The sequence below is a fragment of the Podarcis filfolensis genome, assembly GCF_964270895.1.
Source record: "Podarcis filfolensis genome assembly, chromosome: 15".
Lineage (NCBI taxonomy): Eukaryota > Metazoa > Chordata > Lepidosauria > Squamata > Lacertidae > Podarcis > Podarcis filfolensis.
Genome location: NC_139618.1, coordinates 23,119,466 through 23,141,301, shown reverse-complemented (window position 1 = coordinate 23,141,301; position 21,836 = coordinate 23,119,466). Strand labels below are relative to the sequence as shown.

Genomic DNA, 21,836 nt, shown 5'->3' with positions numbered 1-21,836 from the left:
ACAGCCTCAGCCACGCGTCTGCAAAATGGGAATTATACTGCTGAGCTGGCTTGCCTTCCTGTGTTGTTGTAAGGATTACAACAGGATGTCTGCAAGGTGCTCTGAGCACTCAGAGGCAAGGATAGACAAAGTGGAGCCCTCCTAAGTGTTGCTAGACTACAGCTCCCATCAGCCTGAGCCAGCAAGGCCCAATGGTCAGGGCTGGTGGGAGTTATACTACAACAACATCTGAAGGTATGTATGGAGGAGAAGTTTGCCTTTATAAGCAGACTGCACTAAAGTGCACTTTCTGAAGCAATACACAAATGGAAACAGAAGCATCCTTCGAAGTTTGCTGTCCTCCGGACTTTGCAGTGCACTTCTCCAGCTGCATAATATGAACAAAAACGCATATACTGGGGTACTGTGTTCATCAAAATGTACCGTATTTTTTGCTCTATAAGACACACTTTTTCCCTCCTAAAAAGTAAGGGAAAATGTGTGTGCGTCTTATGGAGCGAATGCAGGCTGCACAGCTATCCCAAAAGCCAGAACAGCAAGAGGGATGGCTGCTTTCACTGCGCAGCGATCCCTCTTGCTGTTCTGGCTTCTGAGACTCAGAATATTTTTTTTCTTGTTTTCCTCCTCCAAAAACTAGGTGCGTCTTGTGGTCTGGTGCGTCTTATAGAGCGAAAAATACAGTATATTGGTAACAATAGCCTTCGAAAATGCCTTGTATTGGGGAAAACTGCATACCAAAGTGGGTATATTTAAGAGAGATCCACACTCAAATCCATATTTCTCCCCAGGTTTCCAAGATTCCCAGTCCAACCTGGAGATGGCAGGGATTGAACCTGCATGCAAAGCAGATGCTTTAGCAGTGAGCCAAAGCTCTTCCCCATCCTTATTCTCAGGGGTGGCACTCCCCATTTCACTCGCCACTGGCACCGCACCACCCTTACCTGACTTGCCCACTGGTGCCCACAAAGCGCCAGCAGCCGTGGCCAACTTCCAGCGAGATTTTGCAAGATCTCACCGAAGTCTTGTGAGAAATCGTGCAACAGGGCCAGCAGCAGAGGCCACTGGCAAACAGTGGAGGTGAGGCAGGCACCTCTTCTAGGGCTTCTGTTGCTTAAGGCAGGCTCCTCACCAGTGCCAGACTTACGTATAAGCTAAACAAGCTATAGCTTAGGGCCCCACTCTCTTGGGGGCCCCCAAAAAAATTAAAGAAAAAAACAACCTGGATGTACATTTCCAAAATATAAGATAAAAAAACAAATAAAATAAAACCTACATACAGCAACAGTGTTTTGTGTAGTGTAGGCTCCTATCTGTTATGTGCAAATGGCTTTAGATACCTATTATGAATTACCATATAGCATACATTCAACACAAAAAACAGTGACAATTTGTTGTTGACAAAGGACAGCTGGACATATAAAGAGCCCCATTACCTTCAGTAGCTTAGGGCCTCACCAAATCTAAATCCAGCCCTGCTCCTCACCCCTTCTTTCTCAGTGGACCGGACCTTCTTCTTCCTTGCATCCTGAAAATCATTAGGCAGAGACAAAGTTTCTCACACTTTTTCCCCCCTTTCTCTTCCAGCTCTGCAACCAAATCTCCTCTCCTTTCCTCAGCAGCAGAGTGGGATCCTCCTTCCCCAACATGGGCACAGCTTGACGTCTCAGGTAATGGCCGCTTGGCAGGGTGTTTAGCTCATGGAAATCATAGAGTTGTAGAGTTGGAAGGGACCATGAGGATCATCTAGTCCAACCCCCTGCAATGCAGGAATATCTTTTGATTGGATTAATTTGGTTCAGTTAACTCAGCTGAATTAAATTAAACATCGGCTCTGGATCCATTCCAGTCCGGCTTCCGCGCTGGTCATGGGACCGAGACGGCTCTGGTTGCCCTAACAGATGATCTTGGTAGACGGCTGGATCGAGGCGGGTCGGGGCTGCTGATTCTTCTAGATCTGTCAGCAGCTTTCGACATGGTCGATCACGAACTTCTGGACCACCGGGTGCAGAATGCTGCAGCGAGACTCCTTACGGGGTCTTCGCTGCGAGATCACATTCACCCGGTGCTATACCAGCTGCACTGGCTCCCGGTGGAGTACTGGATCAGGTTTAAGGTGCTGGTTTTAACTTTTAAAGCCCTATACGGCCTAGGACCCTCGTACCTACGGGACCACCTCTCCTGGTATGCCCCACAGAGAAACTTACGGTCTTCAGATAAAAACATCTTGAAGGTCCCAGGCCACAGAGAAGTTAGGCTGGCCTCAACTAGAGCCAGGGCTTTTTCGGCTGTGGCTCCGACCTGGTGGAACACTCTGTCGCAAGAGACTAGGGCCCTGCGGGACTTGACATCTTTCCGCAGGGCCTGCAAGACAGAGCTGTTCCGCCAGGCCTTTGGCCAGGGCACAGCCTGACTCCCTCCCTCAGCAATCTTTGCGGAGCTCTGGCCCAATGGTGGCCAGTGGCTTGAATTTAATTAATTTTATATGAATGATTTTGTACTGTTTTATTGTTGTTAGCCGCCCTGAGCCCGGCTTCAGCTGGGGAGGGCGGGATATAAATAAATTTTTTTATTATTATTATTATTACTATTGAGCCGAAGCCAGTATTCTCAGATATTCAAAACATCCAACATAGAAACTGAAATTTTGAATGTGCCATCTGATCTTAAAATTCAGCTGCTTTGGGGGTCACTTTGCCAGACATCAGATGTACATCAGCTGCTGGCTGTCAACATCATTAGCCACATTGCCAAATATGAAAACTGTTGCATGACAGCTACACATATTGTCACACACTAGATCCCAGTGCATGTCAGCTTTTAAATTCCACTGCCTACTGTAAGATATGGTGAAATACTATATCCCATTGTATGTCAACTATCAGATCCTGACAAATCAAGTTTAAAGAATTGAAAATCAAACATATGATATCAAATAACAGATCTGTATGATCTGTATTGTTCTATTGGTACTGTTGCTGTGGGGTTTGTAATGACCTTTGGCTAGAACAATAAACTTATATTGATTGATTGAATAGCAGATTTCAAGCATTCAGCGAATATTTGAGCATTTGGGGAATGTTTGAAGAACTTTCAGTGCCTAAAGAGAAACTGATGTGCTGTTTTGCAAACAAATTAATTTCAGCTCTAATTCAGTGTCTAGCTAGGAACCCCAAAGTAGGAGCACTCCTTGAAATCTGGTGCAGAATTATCTCTGGACAATCCCAAAGTGCTCAAATAAATGGCTGAATTTTCAGTACTATATATACAGTATATGAAGTCCCCCTTGTCCCCCTTGGCCACAATCCTAACACTAAATTTCCTGGAGAACTGAATTTGGAACCAGATGGAAATATTCCATTGGGAAGGACCGTGGGAATTTGACTCCACAGTTGTGCTCACATTGAGCCAAGTCCAATACAAAGGAGAGGAGGAGGAGGGTGGAAAGGACTTCTTCCTACCCACAGTCAAATTTGGTTTAATCTGAGCAAGTTCTCTTTTCCGCTATTCCTTGGGATGATGAGAGCTCCCTGTGGCTGTTTACTGAAATGTTCCACAAAGCTTAGGGCTGTGGAACATAGTTTGGTCACCCCTGGGCTACTCAGCCTAAAGGCAGCATGCATAGAATCCTAGAGCCGGAAGAGGCCTCTGAAGTCATCTCATCCAACCTCCTGGTCAAAGTAGGAAAGCCACTATGATAGGATCCCTGATAGGTAGCCAACCAGCCTCTGCCTATGAGGAAAGGTTACGGTTTTCCCACAGGCATCTGGTCGGCCCCTCTGAGAACAGGAATGCTAGACTAAATGAGCCACTGGCCTCATCCAGCGGACTCTTCTTATGTTCTTATGCTTTAAAACTTCTAATCAAAAGAGGGAGGCAGAATCACAAGCAAAGTGCCTGAAAACTGAAGAGGAAGCAGGATTTGGAAAGGCCTATCAACCGCCGCTGCCAACAGAAAGCATTGAGTCCCATAGTGTCTGATCCTGGGACACTCCCTCTACCACCAGGAGACACCTAGAATGATGGATGAGAGGAAACTGTCTCCATAACACCCAGGCCTCTTATGTCATCTTCAGATGTGTGGGTTTCTGCTCATCCTAAATTATACGAGCAATCTTGCTGGATCAGCCCAATCAGCCCTCTAGGCCACAGCGAGTGTAATTAGGAATAAAAACAACTAAATTTGATTAGTCATTGCTGCAATGAATGTAGGATAAGAAAATCCCTGCTTACAGCCGGTTGGAGGATCGTATATTTGAGTCTTCCCCCTTGTATAAGACTTCCTTTGCATGCTAGATTTCTAACTATGAGAAATGTTTTCCCCACATTTGTAGGATTCCCCCGCCACCACCTAACCAGCAATCTGAACTGGTATAGTCCCAACAGGGAGAGTAATACCCTATGATTATTCTGGATGTGTCTTGATTGGCTCTCAGGTCACGCCCATACTATACATTTAAAGCACATTTGACACACATTTAAAGCACATGGATTCCCTCAAAGAATCCTGGGAACTGTAGTTTACAGAGCCACAATTCCCAGCATCTTTAACAAACTACATTTCCCAGGATTCTTTGGGGAGAGCCATGGCTGTTTAAAGTGGTAGGATTCTACTTTAAATGTATAGTGACGCCTTAGTTTCCAATGGGTATTTTATTGTGTTGATCAATGTGTTGTTCATATTGATGGTTCTCTATGGGGTTATTCCGGCAAAGAATTTGTATTGTACCAGCCACTTTGTACCGTTGGGAGGCAGGATGCAAATGTCTACAGCCCACACAAAAAAACACAATTTGGTGAGGGTGGAAGTGGAGTCATAGAATTGTAGAGTTGGAAGGGACCCCAAGAGTCATGTAGTCCAACCCCCTGTAATGTAGGAATCTCAGGGTCAGCATTTGCCACCAACATCGTCGGACAAATGACACCACCGCTACTACTATCTGCTCTGAGCCCCCATTGTTTTCATTTTTTCTGGCCCAGTGCTCTGAGGAGAGCAGCCATTTTAATTTCCCACAATGCCCCTGGTGTAGCAGCGCTATGGGACAATGCAGGGAATCAAAATGGTAGCCCCCCAACCATCCAACACTCCTTCTGGCCACTATCTCTGGCCGGTGAATTACCAGGGTTGTGCAGTCAAACCGGCAGCACATCCCATGATGTTTTTGATGTTTTGTGAACATGTCATCTGACCTGTAGCTTAGACCCTTTTAAACATCTTTCCTGGGGAGTGCTTTTGTAGGGTGTTTTTCCCCCCCAGTAATGATGGCACAATGTGTCTGTTTTAACAGGCGGTGGGACGTCCTGGGCACCCCGGATCGTCGTTGGAGCCCCACCTGGAAGTCCCTCAGCACTTACAAGTGAGCAAACACTTGCCGTCCTCAGTGGCAACGGACGAAGCCAATGATCTAGAGGAGCTGGAAAAATTTGCCAAGACTTTCAAACAGAGGAGAATCAAACTTGGGTTCACTCAGGTGAGGACGGTCTCCTTCAAACTGTAAAGGCTTGTCTCAAGGCCACCTTGCCTGTGCCTTGAGACCTTCAGCTGATGTTCTTCTTTGAGAACCTTCACCGGGGAAGGTATTTCATGCAGCAGAGAGGGGCAGGGCCTCCTCTGTGGTAGTGCCCGACTGTGGAATGCCCTCTTGGTATGGTTGGACCAGAGCTCCGATCATCCCTGACCACTGGCCAGATCTGATGGAAATTAGAGTCCAACAACACCCATCCCTGCCATAGAAGAACAACGAGTGCTGATACTTTAATCCTGACTGTCTGGTTAAATCCTTTGCCAAGGCTTTTTGAACGCTGGTTATGCCTCCTTGTTTTAACTCAGAACTTGTGGCCCTCCAAGTGTTTTGAGGCTGCAACTTCTATCATCTCTAGCCATTGGGCATGCTGGCTGGGACTAAAGGGAGCTGGAATCCAGAAACTTCTGGTTCTCTACCACTCCTCCAAAACCTGTTCAATGTTGGGGCAAGGTGTTTCAATAAGAAGATCCTGCTTTTTTCTTATCATTGTGTTATCAGTAGTAGTATTCATAAGTTGGATATGATTAGATCATGGGTAGGAAAACTAAGGCCCGGGGGCCAGATCCAGCCCAATCGCCTTCTAAATCCAGTCCACAGATGGTCCAGGAATCAGCGTGTTTTTACACAAGTAGAATGTGCCCTTTTATTTAAAATGCATCTCCTAGTTATTCGTGGGGCATAGGAATTCATTCATTTCCCCCCAAAAATATAGACCAGGCCCCCACCAGGTCTGAGGGACAGTGGACCAGCCCGTTGCTGAAAAAGTTTGCTGACCCCTGGATTAGATGGTTGTTGCCATTCTGTTAAATGTATTAACCTGCCCTTTGCCAGCAGGTCCCAGGGCAGCTTACAACAACTTAAAGTTCAGAATTAAAAACAGTTTACAATTGCAGGAATAGGGCAGTCCCTGAAAGCACACATCTCAGGTGTCAAAGAGGGACATCTTCAGCATTTGCGGAAAGCTGTTTAGCAAAGATGCCAAACCCGCTTCTGCGAGGAGGGAGCTCCCCAACTGCGGAACTGCCCCAGGGTTGGACTAGATGGTGCTTAGGGTCCCTTGCAGCTGTACAAGTCTATGATTACTCTCTGGTGCCTTTTCCCTTTCCTGACCTCTTCTGCCTCCTGCAGGGCGATGTGGGGCTGGCCATGGGGAAGCTCTATGGGAATGACTTCAGCCAAACCACCATTTCCCGCTTTGAGGCCCTCAATCTGAGCTTCAAGAATATGTGCAAGCTGAAACCACTGCTGGAGAAGTGGCTGAGCGATGCAGGTAGGCCGGTGTTTCAGTTCATCTTCTGCAAGCCAGCATTTGAATGAGCTCCCATTTCCTGCAGGTTTGCTTAAAGAAGAAAAGAAGAAAAAGATCTTTCCTGGTCTTGATAGCTTTACTGTTTCAGCATGGGTTGAGGGGTGGAGAGCTGTTTCTCCTCCCCTCTCAGATTTTCAATTTCTGGCAGAATTGTAGGGTATAAATTGGTGCTGTGCTTGTTTTTCTGAAGGAAACAGGATCCCTCATGGATCATACAGCATTGTCCCACTAGGGGGCAATAGAGGGTGTGATAGTCTCCCAAGACAAAGAGAGAATAAAGTAGGATCCAACCAGAAAATTGCAAAGTAAGACACCAGCTTACAAGTTCAACAGAACTCTGCTTCAGTTTGGATGTGAAGCAGAACAAAAACAGAAAGAGGGGTGTCTGAATTTTTTTTATATATATATAGCCCACCTTTTCTCCAAAGAGCACAAGGTGGTGTATATACTTCTCCCCCCTCTCTTTTTTATCCTCACAACAGCCCTGTGAGGTAGGCTACGCTGAGAGGCAGTGACTGGCCCAAGATCACCCACTGAGCTTCCTGGCTGAGTGGGGATTTGAACCCAGGTTTCCTGGGTCCTAGTCCGACACTCTAACCACTACACCACACTCATGTCTCTGTGGGGCATGGTGGGAACCTCAGCCCAACCTTTGGTAACTGTCTTGTGGCTGGTGCTTATGGGAGTTGCAGTCCAAGATATCTGGAGGCCATCAGATTGGGGGAGGAGACCTGAGATCAGAGCTTGGGAACCTGTGACTAGATGCTTTGGACTCCAGTTCCTGGCAGCATCAGCCAGTAAAGCAAATTGTCAGTTTTCTGCCATAATCCTTGCACACATCAATATATCGGCTTTGAATTAAATGGTTTGCCTATCTCCTTGCTCCATAGAAGCTTCCCCTTTGGACTCTTCCGTGAGCACACCCAGTTCCTACCCATCTGTGAGCGAGATGTTTGGTCGCAAGAGAAAGAAACGCACCAGCATCGAGACCAACATTCGCTCCACTCTGGAGAAACGGTTCCAAGACGTAAGAGAAACAATCCACTTTTAGCCGTCGAGCATAATATGGGGAGGTATATAAGGCTGGAGGTTTGACAGGGCAAGTGATAAGAAGCAAGAAGGGATGTCTTCCATCACTTCACCCCACTAGTCCTTCTAGGTTTTCCTCCATCCTAAAATAGTGTTATAGGATTGGAGGGTCAGTCTAGATGACATCCATGGATTCCTTCCAGGCCTGTGATCCTGCACACAGTGAGGTTAAGAATCTAGTAGGGGAGACTGCTGAACAAACCAAACCAGTTTCTTTTTGTTAAGGTAATTGTTAAGGCTAGCCAGTTAAGTACTTCCATTTGCATGTCCAAAGAGGTTGCTCTGTTGCCATAGAGACAAATGGGTGGGCATTTTCCCACCTCACCTTGCTGGATGCCATGTCAGCCTAGGAGAGAGAACAAAGGGAAAAGGGGTGCTGTGTGAGAGACAGGTTTTTTTGCTGATGCTGATGCTGGAAGCTGGAGACCCAGAGGCTGGACCCAAAGATGTGGCATTCGGCTTCCCTAGAATCCTAAAAGGAAGACAAGTTCTGATGGAGTGTAAATGCTGTGAGCCCCTTCATCCTATGTTCAGGTCATTGACATGTGTAAATAAATCCATATGTCCTAAAGATACCACAGTCTCCATAGACCTTCATTCCCAGGAAACGGAACCCTGGGTAAGTGCAGGAGCCCTCAGAGTCTCTCAACACAGAGAGATTAGGTGCTTGCAACACTATATGATCTAGGGCTGTGTGCAGGATTCGACTGGTCCAAGTCCTGAACTAAATTGAGCCGATTTGGGGGAGTGGAGGAGTCAGACATCCCCAGATCACTACAGGTTGAGCCATCCAGTGATCTGTGAGCTGTAGCATGATGACAGCCTTACCTTTCTATGTATATAGGAAGAAATAAAGTGTCCCTTACCGCTGTGGATGGTGTTGCTTATCTCAGCCTTTTTCTCTTCAGAACCCCAAGCCCAGCTCAGAGGAGATCTCCATGATTGCAGAACAGTTGTCCATGGAGAAGGAAGTGGTCCGGGTTTGGTTCTGCAACCGGCGCCAGAAAGAGAAGCGCATCAGCTGCCCGATGCCCTCCCCAATCAAATCACCCCTCTACAACTCCAGACTGGTAAGACCTCCTCCGCCAAAGGGGACTGGCCACCAGTGGGCATTGCTAGATAGTTAAAGGACTTGAGGCAGAAGCCCATAACACACATTTCTTGCAAATTGGCATGTGCTAATTTATACTCAGATAAAAAAGGTAAAGGACCCCTGACAGTTAAGTCTAGTCGCAGACGACTCTGGCTCATCTCTCTTTAAAGGGCAAGGGAGCCGGCATTTGTCCACAGACAGTTTTTCCGGGTCATGTGGCCAGCATGACTAAACCGCTTCTGGCTCAACAGAACACCGAAACCAGAGCAGCGCACGGGAACGCCGTTTACCTTCCCGCTGGTACCTATTTATCTACTTGCACTTTTGGCGTGCTTTTGAACTGCTAGGTTGGCAAGAGCTGGGACTGAGCAGTGGGAGCTCACCTCGTCGCGCGGATTTGAACCGCCAACCTTCTGATCGGCAAACCCAAGAGGCTCAGTGGTTTAGACCACAGCGGCACCCACGTCCCACTTTTACACAGACACCCCTTTAGGTGGTAGAGCTCTCACTTTGTGCCCAGGAATTGTTGTTGTACCCAGTGCTAGTCCTACTGGCAGTGACCCACTGAAGTTAATGGACATGACTAACTTAGATTCATTACATATGCTCCAACATTTTCTGTCCCAAATCCAGGAAACACACACCCATCATGCTGCCCCTGCCTCCACCCCTCACCCACCTAGGCTGCCTTGACACACCAGCACCACCCACAAGCATGCCCAGGCTGACTCAGCCACCCACCACCCACCACCCACCACCTTACCTTTGCCAGCTCACTGCTGCTGCCACTGCAAGGCCAAGGCTGCGTTCTCCCCCTCTGCAAGACCCACCAAGGCACTTTGGTGCATCCCTTTGAGACAGCCAGCACAGCTTCCCAGAGGGGTGCATCCCTGTCAATGTCAAAGCGATCTCAGAAGGTGCTCTGTTGCCCGCCATTCCAGCTTCTGTGATCCGGGATGTCCCAGAGAAAATGGGACAGTTGGAGGGTATGTCATTAACTAACTTGGGTCCAGTCTGAGGGGAATGTAGTTGGCTCCAACTCAAAGTTTGCTGTTTCTTATTTGGAGCTGTGTTCCAAAACACCTGGATTGAGGAAAGCTGTTATAAACCAAGCTGACCTGTCCCTTCTCTCACAGAAGCTGGACTGTCCATATCCCATTGTCCCTGTCATGCCCTGTTACAAAGACCTCAGGCAGCAAATGTCAGCTTGGAGAGCCTGCAAGAACAGGCAGTGCTAAGCTGGATAGATTTGAGGTCTGAATGGTGAAAAGCCACTTGTTTATACATAATAGTCAGGAGTATCATGCAAAGACTGTGCTTTGAACATCATGTTCCATGTCGCCAACAGTGTGCTCCTGGTGTATCAGAGCCAACAGAGCACCTCTCCCTGTTGAAAACTGCTTTGCAGGTGGCTGGTGCATAGCTCCACACAGCTGCTGCCTGCCTCTCTGTCTTTCTTAGAAAGCAATTTGAATTGCACATGCACCTACATGAAGGAACGAGTGGAAGTGGGTTGTGTGAATGGCCAGAGAGTTGTTGCTGTTGACATGAGCTGGATTCTGTGTGGTCCTCACCTTACGCTGGGCGAAGCATTAGTGTATAAACACACTTTGAAGTGGAATGCAGCTGTTGCTGGGGTAGAGCATGCCAGCTCCTTCTAAAGGAATGGCTTGCCGCAGGGGATCGACGCAAGAGAGCCAGGACAATATAATGGCTCATGATGAGTTGTCAGCCACAAGGGCCTTGCTTCAAGTTTCTTGGCAGCCCTCAGTAAACTGCCATCTCCCCAAACACACACACACACACAGAGGCAGTATGGGAATAACAGCCATGGCCTACCTTGCAAGATTGTTGTAAGTGTTACTGAAATGGGGTACAGGTATCACCTTTAAAGCTCTGTTAAAAATGCTGCGTGGAAAAAGGCTGGGATCCAACTGAAACTGTGACGGAGAGTCTCCGTCGCCGGAATGTCAGCCAGCTTCCTGAGATGCTATCGCTCCAAATTAACAAGGCCCCCAGCAAATGGAAAGAGCACTTTTTCCCTGATTCACCAGGACTGACTCAGAGAGGAGAGCACCCTCTGAGGATGACTCATTCACACAGCTTCCTGCAAGGCAGCTGCTTCTAGCACAGCACAGGGTGCTCTCAAGCTGTCTCCATTTTCAGGTGGGATCCTCTCCTGTGTCAGCAAATCCACGTTGTGCAATCGTTGTTGACGGGGAGCTCTTGTGCAACAAATACACCACTCCCCGCCTCCCCCCCCAAAAAATAGACTTTTTGCTTTGAGATATATAAAAAAATTTTAAAAATTGTCCAGTAGCACCTTAGAGACCAACTAAGTTTGTTCTTGGTATAAGCTTTCGTGTGCATGCACACTTCTTCAGATACACTTTGTCAGACCTACACTACCAACCTGAATCTTTTTGCTTTGAGGAAAGGGATGGGGAAATTCACTAGACAGTGTGGGACAGAACGCTTGCCTGGACACAACATCCTCTAACCTCCCCTACAAGAAATCAGAAGGCTCCTGAAATAGGCAGTGCCATCTCATCTCCCTGCAAACCAATCAGAATTTATGCTTTTTTTATTAAAAAAATAAATTAATTAAAAAGGTCATCTGGAAGCACCTATCATCTCCAGCTGCTGAACCATTTGAGCAAATTGTCATCTAAGTCCAGCAGCAAATGTAGAGTTGGAAAGGACCTTTGCCAAACTTTTATTAGGCATTACAAGTATCGGCCATGATAAAACATCCATATATAAAATTTAAAAACATGTACAAATAAACAGCCATGTAAAATATGTAATAACGAGGATTTTCATTGGAGTTTCTTCCTGCTAAATAAAAAGGAGGCACGGCTAAGTACCGCCTGCATTATACATTTAAAGCAACATCACATTTGTTTGAGGATCTATACAACTGTGTAACATGCAGAAAACAGCATTTTTAGAGAAATCAAAGACTGGAACTGAGGGAAGTCGGGTGGTGGGGGTGGGTAAATTCTGTGGGGGGAGGGAGGGGGAGGAAAAATGGGGGGGATAAGGATGATACGTTTCTGGATAATATGTTTTGTTTTAATTTTGAATAAAAAAAGTTATTAAAAAAAAAAAATAAAGCAGCATCACATTTCTATCACAGACTTACATCTCCCAGAGTTCCCTGTGAAGAGGGATTGCTTGTTAAACCACTCTGGGAATTGCAGCTCTTTGAGGAGAACAGGGGTCTCCCAATGACTCTTACCCTTAAGAAATGACATTTCCAAGGATTCTCTGGTGGGGGGAGCCACAGTCTATATTTTGACGTATTTGCTTTAAAACAGCTCAAAATTTATTTATTTTAGATTTTGAGTCCAGATTTCCAACTCTGTTTAAATGTACAGTGTAAATGATGCCAAAAATGAGCTTCTCATTGAACGATTTGAGGCTCCTATAGCACAGCATCTAGGTGACTGCTTATTTGTGTATGTTTTTCTAAGCACCAGCCATACGACTCGCAGTGGACAAACCAACCAAGGCCAATCTTTTAACCCGTCACCCCAAATGATCCTCTTTTGCTTGCTTTTCTCTTCCAGGTCTCTACCTCAGGATCCTTGGGTCCCCTCTCTGTTACTCCTGTTCACAGCACCATGCATGGGGCAGGTATGTGGGGGTTTCCCCCCCCCCCCTAGGAGAACGTTTCTCTGTTTCTGTTTTTTCCTTCCATGATTCAGCTCCTCTGATCCGCTTCTCTAGGTGGGATGGGGTTGGGGAGGGAACATGGAACCAGTCTGTCTTTTGCCTCAGGCCTTTGGTGCCTCAGGCCCTGCAGGGATATTCCTCTGCACAGCTCAGACCTTGCCTCGGGGCACAGGACGAGGAACGCATATATATCGGCTTGAAGCAACCCTGCCAAATCTTTGGCCGCAGGCTTTCCATTGATACTGTAATGGGCAGTTGGGCTGTGAAAGCTGGCTGGGTTTCTCCTGCCACTCTGGGCGGCTCCCAAAAAAACACCAAAATACAATAACCTATTAAACATTAAAGCTTCCCTAAACAGGGCTGCCTTCAGATGTCTTCTAAAAGTTTGGTAGTTATTTTTCTTTGACATCTGATGGGAGGGCGTTCCACAGGGAGGGCGCCACGACCGAGAAGGCCCTCTGCCTGGTTCCCTGTAACTTGGCTTCTCGTAGCGAGGGAACCGCCAGAAGGCCCTTGGTGCTGGACCTCAGTGTCCGGGCAGAATGATGGGGGTGGAGATGCTCCTTCAGGTATACTGGACCGAGGCCGTTTAGGGCTTTAAAGGTCAGCACCAACACTTTGAATTGTGCTCGGAAACGTACTGGGAGCCAATGTAGGTCTTTCAAGACTGATGTTATATGGTCTCGGCAGCCGCTCCCAGTCACCAGTCTAGGTGCCGCATTCTGGATTAGTTGTAGTTTCCGGGTCACCTTCAAAGGTAGCCCCACATAGAGCGCATTGCAGTAGTCCAAGTGAGAGATAACCAGAGCATGCACCCTCTGGCGAGACAGTCTGCGGACAGGTAGGGTCTCAGCCTGCATACCAGATGGAGCTGATAGACAGCTGCCCTGGACACAGAATTGACCTGTGCCTCCATGGACAGCTGTGAGTCCAGAATGACTCCCAGGCTGCGCACATGGTCCTTCAGGAGCACAGTTACCCCATTCAGGACCAGCGAGTCCTCCACACCCGCCCGCCTCCTGTCCCCCCAAAACAGCACTTCTGTCTTGTCAGGATTCAACCTCAATCTGTTAGATCCGATGTTAATGAACTACAATTCCCATCAGCCCCAGCAAGCATGGCCAATGGCAATGCGAGTTGCAGTTCCACAACGTCTGGCAGGCTAAAGATTCGTCATGCTGGTGCAGACAGCACTGAACCTCAGGGACCAATGGTCTGGCTTGGCCAAAGCCAGCTTCCTACGTTCCTATGGCATGGCTTAGAGCAACTGTTATATAGAGCCGGCCAGGCCCCTGTTTGATCTACAGGTCAGCTGATCTGGCTGGTCCAAAAAACAGCAGTACCATCTCTGGCCAATGTAGAGGTGGCGCCATAGCACAGCAGAGGCAGGTCTGAGAATTCCTTCCTTTGCCCGGTGGCACAAAGAGTAAGATGCCCGAGTCCCTGTTTCATTGCAGCCACCAACCACCAGCACCATACCTGTTTGACTTCTTGCTTACATCCAAACCAGGGTGGGGGGCAAGGGGACACTAGCTCTCAGCTTCCTCCTCTGTAATCTCTGTGTTGCCACAGTGGAACTCGGCTGAGAGGAAGATGGGAGCAGGAGGGTGGGGGGACAAAGTTAGAATTAGTCCTTGGCTCTGCTCCCACCAACCATTGGCCTCTCTGGATCCCGCCCTGCCAGGGCCTTTTTGGTGATGGCTCCTCGGTTGTGGAAATGCCCTCCCTAGTGAGGTGCGCCTGTCCCCATCATCATTTATTTCTTGGAGGAATTAAAAAACATTCCTGTTTACCCAGGCAACTGGTGGCTGAAGGATACTGTCCCTGGCAACCCCAAGGTCATTTGGGAAGGGTGTTTTTAACTGTAATTGCATTTAGACGTCTTTAATTGTCATTGTTTTTAGAATGCTTTAATCTGTTTTGGAACGTTTGTTGTTGTTTTTAGTTTTGTATCTATGTGCCACCCTGGGGTCCAGGAGGAGCAAGGGCAGGATGTAAATTCAATAATAATAATAGTAATAGTAATAGTAAATTAATAATAATAATAATAATAGTAATAGTAATAATAATAATATCCTGCCCATCTGGCTGGGTTTCCCCAGCCACACTGGGTGACTCCCAACAGAATTAATGATGATAATACTAAAAAAGCAATAAAACACCAGACATTAAAAACTTCCCTAAACAAGGCTGCCTTCAGATGTCTTCTGAAAGTCAGATAGTTGTTTTATTTCCTTGACATCTGATGGGAGGGCATTCTACAGGGCGGGTGCCACTACCAAGAATTAAATTTTTATTTTTATTTTTTTATTTTTATTATTATTATTATTATTATTATTATTATTATTATTATTATTACCACTACTACTACTAGTAGTCCCAATGGGCATCAGCCACCACTGAATGGAGGGCCTAGGAAAGAAGGGCCAGAACAGTGAATAAGTGAAATGGGGAGAGGAACCAGGAACAGATGCACTGTTAAGATGCAAAAGAAACCACAACTATTTGCATGCACCGGAAGGCCTGAAGGGTTTTTCTTTAAGGATAGTTTTCTCTCTCACACAGTGACATCATCATGCTCTCCGGGGAACTCCAGCCGGCCCTCGTCTCCTGGCACGGGACTCCACGCCAGCAGCCCCGGCATGTCCCAGAGCAACTCCAAAGCAGCCATCAACTCCTCCAGCTTCAACTCTTCTGGGTAATGCTATGACGGGGGGAGCGGGCTGCAGTTAAAAGAATAATTGAATTGTAGAGTCGGAAGGGACCAGCAGGGTCATCTAGTCCAACCCCCTGCAATGCAGGAATCTCAGAGTTTCCCCTGGGATCATGAGAATAAAAGGATGGTGAAGAAAGCCAGGAGGCAGGAGAGAGCAGGATATGAGTCACCTCAGGATACTGAAAGTCCCAATCTGGCCAGGTGCGACTGTGAGTTTTCCCTGGGTCCTGAATTTCCACTCCTGGGAAATAGTTGTCTTCTGCTTTAAGGCTTGCAGGAAAATGAGCAGCTGCACTTGGAAAAGTTCACTGTTGCAGAACTGCATCTGAAGTCAGACAAGGATGCCCACTGTAGACGTAATAGATTGCTTTCATACTAGCCCCCGTGCTCTGGAATTGCTATGCTTTGAGTAACCACTTTTTACAGAGAATTTGGAAAGTGTCCTTGTCAGCTCGCTGCAGTCCGTTGTTTTCTGTGTTAAGCTCCTGTAATTTTTCAGACGTGATTAGCGATTAAAAAAAATACTAAAGCAGCAAAAACCCGATAAGTGCAGACTTTGGGAGCCCACTGTGCCCTTAATTGAAAACTTCCTGTGTGCTAGTTCAGCCTGTTTTATTGCTTTGGGCGGATAGTAATTAATTAATTTCTTATTAGGTAGTCAGTTGCTGATCCCTGGTGGAAGGGGGTTAAATAGTCATTCCCTTGCTGCTGCTGCTGCTGCTGCTGCTTCCTTTTACAGTGAAATACAAGACTCTTTTGCAGCCTTTAAGAATTATACACACACACAAAAATCTGTACAAAAAAATTTCATAATGTCTTGCCTTGGAATTGGAAAAATGGCACATGGTGAAACAGCTGGTACAGATCCACACCGTATGTTTAAAGCACATATAACACACATTTAAAGCAAATGGCTACCCTAAAGAATCCTGGGACTTAGTGCTTGAGTTTGCCTTTTCTTCTCCCTTTTCCCTCCCCCTCCCCTTTCCTTTTCTGTCATGTCTTTACATTTAGGGTTGCCATATGGCCTCTTTTTCCAGGCCACGTCCTCTTTTTCATGGGCAGAGTTGTCACAGCGATCCATAGTTTAAAAGTAGAAGTCGGCACAAATGTGTCCTCTTTTTTGCTCTTCAAGATATGGCAAAATATGTAATACATAAACACCCCTCCAAAGAATCCTGGGAACTTTGAATTGTAGCTCTGTGAGCAGTTAAGCAACAGTTTTATCAGGTTTCTCTGGGGGAGGGTGTGCTTTAAAATGTTCTTTATAAGAATGGTGTGGTTGTTAGCTTAGTTCAGAGCTTTTCAAACTGTGCGTCGCAACACGCTAGTGTGTCAGCTACAGTGTGTAAATGTGTCTTGCGAACGTTCCCTGCGCTCCTCCTGGGGCTGGAAAGGGGTTTGTTTAACCTCTGGCTTGCTAGTAAAAATGAATGTCTGTGTCGCAAAGTTATACATTTGTAAAAAGTGTGTCACCAACATGAAAAGTCTGGAAAGCTCTGCCTTAGTTCCTTGCCAACACCATCGCTCGCCCCTGTCTCAATTCTCACCATAGGAACAGACCAGAAATCTGATCATGTATATATTGATATACATTATATATATATTATCTGTTTTTATGTCTCTGTGTTTTTATGTTTGTACATATTCTATGGGCTAATAGCCGTAAATAAATTAGTAAATAGTAAATTAGTAGATCATGTATGCCCTGACAGTTTGGCCCTGATCATGTATGCCCATTTAGGTTTTTATAGTCTTTTTTTTTTGCTCTTTTTTATTAAATTAACAATCAATCGTACATAAATAAGCATAAAAATGTGCACCTCACCACCAAGACCATTCCATTATATCTCTCCAACCTCCCAAAATTTTGACACCTCTTGCGATGGTTTGACCCCTTTCTGTTGCAACAATACAAATTCTATGAACACCCTCCATATCTCTTCAAAATCATTTCTCCTACATATTCCCCATCTTACCTTCATGGCACATGTTAATTTATCATTAATAGCTATATCCCAAACCTCTTTGTACCATTCTTCCGTTTTATATTCTGTTTGCCCCTTCCACTCCTAGCTATAATAATTCATGCAGCTGTCAATAAATAGCCTGTGAACCTTCCACCCCATCATAAACTGATAATAATGCTACCTCTGGACTTTTGGTCAGCTTTAACCCCATGATTTCTGTTATCTCCTTAAACACCCTTTGCCAAAAAAAAATTGTACATATTTACACCCCCAACACATGTGAACACAATACCCTGTTTCCTGGCATCCCCTCCAACATAACACACATCTAGTTTTTATAGACATGCATTCTCTCTCTCTCTGCAGAGAAAACAGTTTCTAAAGTCTTGCCTTTGTGTCTTTTTTGTTCTGTTTATCCTTGTGAGCAGATCCTGGTACCGATGGAACCAGCCCACCTACCTCCACTGAAGCCCCATTCCTCAAAGAACAGCCAACTCCACCTTCTTCTTCTCTGCAGAAAAAGAAAAGGAGCCTGAACTTTTGTGCTATGGACCCGCTTCTTTGGGAACAGTGGCTCAGTCAAATGCACGGCCCACATGTCACAACCGGTCTCCCTTCAACCTCACTTGATGGCAGCGACTTTGCAAGCAGAACTGTCAAAGAGACTAAAATGGTGACACGTGGCAACGGTGCATGCACATGGCATAAGCCCTTCGCATCATGTTGTCCTCAGGCGCTTCTGCATCCAGTTGCCTAAACCTTTTGCTCTGTAACAGATGCCTGGCGATCTTCGACGGGGAAGTGGTTCTGTCTTCTCTCTCTAGTTTGTAAATGCTTTTTGTTGGGAGGCAACTGTGAAGACGCATCCATTCTCCCATCTAAACCGAAAGATGCATCCGCGGAGATCCCCACCCCCTAAGCTAAGCCAAGGCTGCCAAATTACCAGATTTCCTGAAGGTTTCAATCAGGATTGGCATTTTCAGTGTCCTGCAGGTGGTGCTCTGGAGCAAGGTAGCTGTGCTTGGATTGCCTGTGAGCGATGCATTCGCTCAAAATTGTGGGAACGTTTAGGTGATCTGGATGCATGCAGGTTTTGATCCCCAGACTCTTTGTGCTGGGGACCTGGGGACCCCAAAGCTTCTGGGGAGCAAGATAGACATGGAATTGACATGCATCTAATTGTTCAAGAGTGAGGGCCGACCCTATCGTTGGGCAGAGTGAGGTTGTACACATGTAGTTAGTCTCATTTGTATCCCCTAAGCTAACCAACTGCAATGGAGGGTGATTGCTCCTTTGCTGACATTGAAGCAAAACACAGCTACCAATCTGGTTGGCTTCAGTGAATGACATGTGGAGGGTACCATCTGGGCCTGCATCTCAGGTAGCAAAATATCTTGGGCCAACCTTGGATGGTATATTCACCAAATGGGCACTTTTTCACCCAACTTGCCTATCTATAGACACTTGCTTCTCCACTATTTGGGAGGTTGTGCTTTAGAATTGCCAATGCCTGTGATAGATGTGTTAATTTTTAAAATATATATATATTTTTAAATGGTCTCTCACGAGGATCTCTGATTAAACAAGTCAGGCATTTTTTCCCACACATGGCGGTTCAAGCTGTACCTTAAAAAGTCCAGATTTGCCCAGGTGTCTACTGGACAAATGCCTTGATGAGTTAATACATTTCATCTTCACAAACTTAAAAATCGCAAGCAGTTTTGAAACCATTTTACAAGTTCTTTTTAAAAATAAAATAAGCACACATATCTAGTCATGTAGACACCTCCCTTTTTTCATTCAAGTGAAACATTTTGGTGGGGAAGATTGACTGGACAAAACTGCTTGTGAGCCGGTCTAAGTCAATTCTACCACTCCCTTGATCTGAATGTGACTAGGAGGGGCAACAGTAAATAGAAAACACGGAAATAGGTTGAATAGCCTCTAACCCCTGGAGTTTGGCTACACACACTTACATGCTAAGTTGCTGGGATGGGGAAGAAATTTGATTCAGTTTGCATCCAGAGGCAAACCTACCTAAATGAACTTTCCAAAATGATGCACAAACTAAAGAACAGCCATCCTTCAAAATTCTCAGTTTCCAAATTTTGCAAGGGAGTTCTCCAGCCAAGCAATGTGTAGAAACTAGGGCAAAGCATGCATAAAAATGCATATAGTCATGACCTACAACCTACAAAAATGCATTTTATTAGGAGAGATTGCTTTGCCAAAATGTGCTGATTAGGAGAATTTTGCACTAAAAAAGTGGTGGATTTTCACAATGACTTTTTAAAAAAAGAAAAAGAAAATCACAAACCAATGTCAACATGGGGAGAACTTAACCTTTGGGTTGGAAAAACAAGAAACTGACAGAAAGTGAAACTGACAGACCTGCCCCTTCCTCACTAGCCATGCAAATCGAATCTTCATTCCCCTGTTTCGCTCAGTTTGTACAATTCCCAAGCTACCAGGACTGGGCCAGAGCTGCTGCTGGTAGCAATAAAAAGGATGAGTCGTTTCTTTAACCCCGATACTAAATAATTGTGTGGCATATGGGAGGGAGGAGGTCAGCAAAAGTCTGCTCCTGGGAAAAGAGGCCACCTAGGGTCCCATACTCAGAGCCTGAAGGCTGGAAAAGCAACTGGGTGGAGGCAGCCTAAAGCTTGGAGAGGAAAGGATGAAGCAGCCTTTCCCCCTCCAGGCACACTCACCACCTCCCCCAGCTGCTTTCCATTAAATGTGCACACAGAGACGGTGATGCACATCTGCTATGTAATGAGTAGATTGGAAAAAGCCTCTGAAACCAGCTGACCTCTTCTAGAGCAAGTTCTGTTTATTCACAACATACTTGCTGCTTAGACCAGTGACCAGGAACCTCGGGGCTGGGGTGGGGAGAGGGGGTTAACCAGGCCTATCTGGCTCTCGGGATTCTCTCCAACAACACCCCACCCCACCCCCCAGGTCACGTGCCTTCCCACCCCTCGCCAAGCCTGCTCTGCACACTCCTTTGATGTTTTCACCTGACCGGAATGTGTCCTTGGAGTCTCCCAATGCCTTTTTGCTTTCCTGGAGAGGCAGGGGAATGTGTGATCGTGTTCCTGCTTGTACAAAGGTAAAAATTGCATCTGTTTCTCCAACCCACTTTTGTCTCCTGCCCCGCCCACTTCTGGCAAGTGGCCCCCACCCAGCGGGAAATGTGGCCCTCAAGCTGAATAAGCTGCCCAACTCCTGCCTTAGACAATTGCCTCTCTTGCACTGTAGATCTTTTTTTGCCATCACATTGATGGCAAGGAATGAATATAAAACTATTACCACTTTGATGGCTCCAAGCCCGTTAGAACTGTACTACTCTGTTCTTTTATGTTTTGGGTTTTGTTTGTTTTTTAATTATTGTTATTAACAGTCTGTCCATTGGGTTTTTATATTAGCTCCCAGGCAAAAGAAACTTTGTCTAACGCCGTGATTGCAATCGTGATGTTTGTTTAAGGGGGGAGGGGAGATATTTTCTGTATTGTAAATAGTTTCTCTTCCGCCACCCTACATCTTCTGTGTCTTCCACTCTTCTCTCTTTGGGAGAACAGTTTGTATAACTCAGGTGTGAATTTTGAAGATTTTGTGTCTCTTTTTGTGTGTGTGTGTTTGTGCACTGTTTTGATTTCATTAAAATTCCTTTTAAATGCTGGGAACCTCCTTATCAAATCAATGCAGAAAGTTGTGTTTCCTTACAGAACGAGGCTGTTTATCTGTTATCTAGTTAACGCCCATGACTTCGCCCCAAAGAATCCTGGGAGTTGTAGTGCTCAGAATGGTAGCCCTGGGAGGAATAAACTTCAGTTCCCAAGATCCTTTGCGGTAAGCCATGATTACTAAAGTGATATAAATAGGCTTTACAGGCAACCTTGTTTCAATGTCACCTCCATGACTTTTATTTAGGGAGGAAGGTGGCTTCCAAACTGGTCCTGGGTGCGTGGGCAAGACTGAATAAATCAGTGGTCTTACTACAGGCTGACCATTCCTCCCTCCAACCCGTACACTAAGCGATCAGAGAACATGTGTCGGCATAACTTGCCCAGACTCTCTCGCTCTTCTTAGAGGACTAGCTGTTGCAGATCAGGATTCTGCAGCTGTCAGGAATTCCAGCACAGTTCCTGGATCTGGCATTTGGTGAGCAGAGGCAGGGATGCTTCTGAATGCCATTTGCCGGAGGCCAAAGGAGGTGAGAGTGCTCTTGTATTCGAATCCTGCTTCTAGGTTTCCCACAGGCATCTGTGAGAACAGGATGCTGGATCTTCTTATGTGGTATGCCTGCACACCTGCAAATCATTTCCCCCCGGATCTCATGGATGATGCATATGATAATGTAAAATGTGCAGTCATTGCTCCGCCCACTTTTGCCTGTGGCCCCGCCCACCACTAGAATGTGGCTCCCAAAAGATTAAAGGTAAAGGGACCCCTGACC

The 21,836-nt window shown here is 46.2% G+C and overlaps 1 protein-coding gene across 3 annotated transcripts in view; it reads left to right on the top strand.

Annotated features, from left to right (window-relative positions):
• POU2F3 (POU class 2 homeobox 3) overlaps positions 1–21,076 on the top strand; it is a 92,999-nt gene extending 71,923 nt beyond the window's left edge. For all 3 annotated transcript variants that reach the window (XM_083588899.1, XM_083588897.1, XM_083588898.1), the window contains 8 exons: positions 1,585–1,667; positions 5,286–5,468; positions 6,651–6,792; positions 7,722–7,858; positions 8,829–8,990; positions 12,586–12,652; positions 15,257–15,389; positions 17,806–21,076. In XM_083588899.1, coding sequence (XP_083445025.1) covers positions 1,585–1,667; positions 5,286–5,468; positions 6,651–6,792; positions 7,722–7,858; positions 8,829–8,990; positions 12,586–12,652; positions 15,257–15,389; positions 17,806–17,845 — 947 coding nt within the window. In that variant the 3' untranslated portion in view covers positions 17,846–21,076. The remainder of the gene's footprint in view (positions 1–1,584; positions 1,668–5,285; positions 5,469–6,650; positions 6,793–7,721; positions 7,859–8,828; positions 8,991–12,585; positions 12,653–15,256; positions 15,390–17,805) is intronic.
• The last annotated feature ends 760 nt before the right edge of the window (positions 21,077–21,836 follow it).